Source organism: Sphaeroforma arctica, assembly GCF_001186125.1.
Source record: "Sphaeroforma arctica JP610 unplaced genomic scaffold supercont1.947, whole genome shotgun sequence".
NCBI classification, from domain to species: domain Eukaryota; class Ichthyosporea; order Ichthyophonida; genus Sphaeroforma; species Sphaeroforma arctica.
Window position 1 is genome coordinate 18,997 of NW_014039611.1, and position 3,956 is coordinate 22,952.

General features: G+C 45.0%; 1 protein-coding gene across 2 annotated transcripts in view; it reads right to left on the reverse strand.

Moving 5' to 3' along the window:
- Positions 1-942: 942 nt before the first annotated feature.
- Positions 943-3,956, reverse strand: part of SARC_09384 — a 4,756-nt gene continuing 1,742 nt past the window's right edge. The window contains exons 2-7 of one of the 2 annotated variants that reach the window (XM_014296605.1): positions 3,674-3,809; positions 3,141-3,345; positions 2,653-2,748; positions 2,355-2,446; positions 1,620-1,768; positions 943-1,177 (exon numbers count right to left, since the gene is read on the reverse strand). In XM_014296605.1, coding sequence (XP_014152080.1) covers positions 1,017-1,177; positions 1,620-1,768; positions 2,355-2,446; positions 2,653-2,748; positions 3,141-3,345; positions 3,674-3,809 — 839 coding nt within the window. In that variant the 3' untranslated portion in view covers positions 943-1,016. Of the gene's footprint in view, positions 1,178-1,619; positions 1,769-2,333; positions 2,447-2,652; positions 2,749-3,140; positions 3,346-3,673; positions 3,810-3,956 lie in introns of both variants that reach the window. The other variant, XM_014296604.1, reaches the window with a different exon arrangement.

The following is a 3,956-nucleotide window of genomic DNA, read 5'->3' on the forward strand; positions in this document are numbered from 1 at the left end:
TGTGCTATTACAGTTTTACCAACAATAATATTAAGTATTATAATTTATATGAAGTAGAGAATGAACCTGACCTGGGTCAGACGGTCAGTGTGCTACGGGCTTCATAAAGTGGCTATATTAATTCCAAAAAAAAGTGTTTTTGGTCACGTGGACTGCTATTTATTTAAAATAAATAAATCTCTCTCAGTCCGCGGTGTCCGACTGTCCGGTGTCCTCTGACCTCTCTGATGAAAGGTTCATTGTTCTGGTATCAAAACAAAAGATAAATTCCATAAATTGTCCTACGGACTTGTCCGTTCGCCCTTAAATTTTACACTTCTAGAGAATTATGATAAATTGCTTGTAGGTCTCTTGCAATAAATATGCAGTGAATGTACATAACTTCTAAAGAGTATTTATATCAGGGCCAGGGGTTTGCCAGGTCACTCTTGTAGTTGGCAAAGCACAGGTGAATTGTACCCAGAGCACATCCTACCATTTGCGCTTTACAGGTTCACCAGATGCAAGTCGCAACGGCTTGTTATAACATGTAACGTACGTTATTCCCACACTAAGCTTGACACTTTTGGTCGATCCGTGCGATCTACTAGTAGTTTGTGCAGTATGTTTCTTTAGGCCTGTGCGCTATGTAGATACAGCGCGTGAAGCACCCGGAACTTACCTGATATGCACTTCAAAACAGCAAAAATTGGTTGTTGGCGAAAGATAGACTCATACCCAATACCGGAAGTATTTGGCGAGTAAACAAGCTGTCGTGGTCCGACAGATACACGTGCGTTAGATATACCACAGGAGATAACAAGTACGCTCCAGCATGTCCTTTTGAGCTCAGTCCACCCTGAACATCTTTCAGATATTTTAAGCAGCAAACAGTGACAACGTTGTTCTCGAAACCGAATCTCCATGGACACATCTGCAAGCTTTTGATCGTGCATGTTTTGTCTCGAAGTAGAAACCATCTATTTACAAGCTTTTGATCTTGCATGGTTTAATTTCAAAGTAATAGTGCAGGTGGTTTATATCAAACTGCCATAGTATGACGAGTACGTGTGGGGCGTCATCGGTGACAGAAAGCTGCTTGGGGAGATCCGATGTCCCATGCCCGGGACACGGTCGCCTATGCTCCAAGAAGGCTCACCGGGTTCGAACAATGACAAAGGCTGGTTGCCGAGAAGCTCTAATGATGTTCCAATAAATGAAGGAAATAACATAACAGCGTAAGTACGTAAACTGTGTGCAAGCTACGGTGCGAGTGCGGTACATACGGCAAAGGCAGGTACGGAATTAAAATGCACCAGACGAAATAGAAACACACGAACGAGTTAAAAGGGTTGAAGTGAGCACAAATGCGGGCTAGCTGTGTACAACACATTCAATGTGATCGACAGGGCCTCTCCAACAGGCAAGCATTAGTGTAGCAGCCGGAACATCCGACTGTGGGCGTATCAATTCTACACAACAAAACCACATCTGAGCACCCGCACAACAAACTTCAATTGGGTTTATTCGCTGCCTACGGGAACATGCGCTGGGGAAGATTGGTTTATGATTGTACTATAGGGATATCTAATAGTCTGTGAATAGTCTGTAAATGTTAAGCTAGCAATGAATCAGCACACCTGGGAAGTAGCCTGTCATATACATAGGCCTGTCCACCAAGAACGAGAACGGCCGGAAGGCATCGTGTAGCTCCCTTCGACTGCGTGTGTCTTGTGCGTAAAGGCGTGCGAATGTCTTTTTGTACTTTCCAGGTTCATGCGGCGAATCCCTGTGAGTGATGTGACAGGTCAAAAAAAAATCAGGTATGAAAACAGCTAAGTGTGATGTATCGCTGGTATCTCGGTGGGCTACTTCAGTGCGATTCTCTAGAAGCATCTAACTATTGTCGTTAATCTCGCACGCGGTTGTTTTTTATGCATGGTGGGTGCAACAATGTAATAGAAAATAACACCCTACTATAATCAGACGCATATAGAGGACAGTCGTTCTCACGACCTACATATATACACGGATGCGTTTCGAGACATACCAGGCCGTACTTAAAATAAAGGAATGCACACGTACTGCTTCATAACACTTTCGGGTAGAGATGACCACTCGAAAGCCATACGCAACAACACGACCATTCCAAGTACATGCACAAGGACAATACCACTCACAGACAGGATCAGCTCGTACGTTTAAGCACATTTGCGTGCGCAGCCATTCGAAAAATCTGCTCACGAGTGCTACGCAGACTGCGGGCTGTGTTCAGCGGCACATGCTGCATGACCAATGGACGCTTGCACGTGCTTCTACTAATACAGCGAATACGATAACAGGCCTTATAGTACCCGATTCGAAGTTGATCTCACATTTCGATTGGCACGTGTGCGGAGAAGTGTATCTTCAAGAGTCGTCTCCAGAGATCGTCATGGGTTGCTAACACTCGAAAGGCCCGGCACGTCTATGCGAAAAAGTGTCCGAATATCAATAGTGATGGGTCAGCCCTAAATGTCCTTGGGACAGGACCAGGGCGAGTGTTCTGAGGGTATCTTTCCACAGGTGTAAAATAAGGCAGACTACCACCGGATTGGCCTTCAATGAACTAAAGTGAAAGTGCTTGGTTCGATGGGGATCATATCATCAACACTTCCTATCACACATGCTCACCTGTGATAGAGCGCACATGTCCCGCGCCGGTACCATTGAGAATATGCGCAGCTGTAGTTCCGGCATGAGACCAGCCAGCGAACACCGATCAATACCCTGTGTATTAGGTTAGTAAACAAGCCACGGATAATCATGCGTGGTTAAAACAAGAACCTGCAGGTAAGCGGTACAATTGGAGTTCTAAATAAACTCAATGGAAGATATATAGAGCGGGAATTAGAGTGGGGATGTTAATTTGGGCTACACACACGCACAGCAATACTGACTCAGTGATTACGCATCGGATACAGAGATGTTGACGCTCGCTCAATTTTAGCCCAAGTGGTATATGTATTCTGCCAATGGCACAGCCCTAACAAACGGGAAGTCTGTTATGCTGTGTTTCTGTTGAACTAAAAACATATTCCAGCGGCAGAGATCCGATAGTAGGCGCTGGCTGCCTGGCCTTTCATCAAGGCGTGCACATCCACCCCTACACGGCGACCCACCTGCACGTGCTGCTTGAAGAACGACAATAAACGGAATACAATCGAGTTTCGTATGTCCAACCAAAGGCCTGGCAAGTCAGCACATCTCCCCGTAATACGAGTGCCATTTTCATCCACCTCAATACGTTTCACGTATTTGGTGGCCATGATACGAGTCGAATGTACTATAGACACCCTCTCAGCTACGTCCGAGGTTTGCGGCTCACTGTACGTGGACGGCACATGCGGAACAAACAGTGTGAGATATATATTTGTTGATCTTGTGCAGTGTGCATGAACAGATAGTAAAGCACAAAGTGAGATTTATATTTGCTGATCTTGTGCAGTGTGCATGAACAGATGGTAAAGCACAAAGAGAGAGAGATATTTGTTGATCTTGTGCAGTGTGCATGAACAGATAGTAAAGCGCAAAGTGTTGTGATTGAATCAGCCAATGACTGTGCGGTGTGAGCCATGTCTTATCGATAAATTCTTACGCACTGACAGCCCCACATGCACAGGCCACGACATAGTCGACCACATATTCAATTTACCTCGCACAGCTAGCACTAGTCTCCTCATCCAATGGCAGGCTTCCCTCACAATGGATTGCAAGATGTCTGCCTACAGCGATACACCTTACTCGTACAGTACATTCCCTTCCATCGATAAGTCGCTTATATTTGGCCCCTACCAAGGTGGAAAGATTACAGCGTGTGAAGTATTAGATCCGATTGTCATACACTGCATACAAGGATAGACACTCGTGGGATATGACATTGAGAACATTTGATTGCTTGTACCTCTTAACGAGTGGATTTACTTGATATATACATA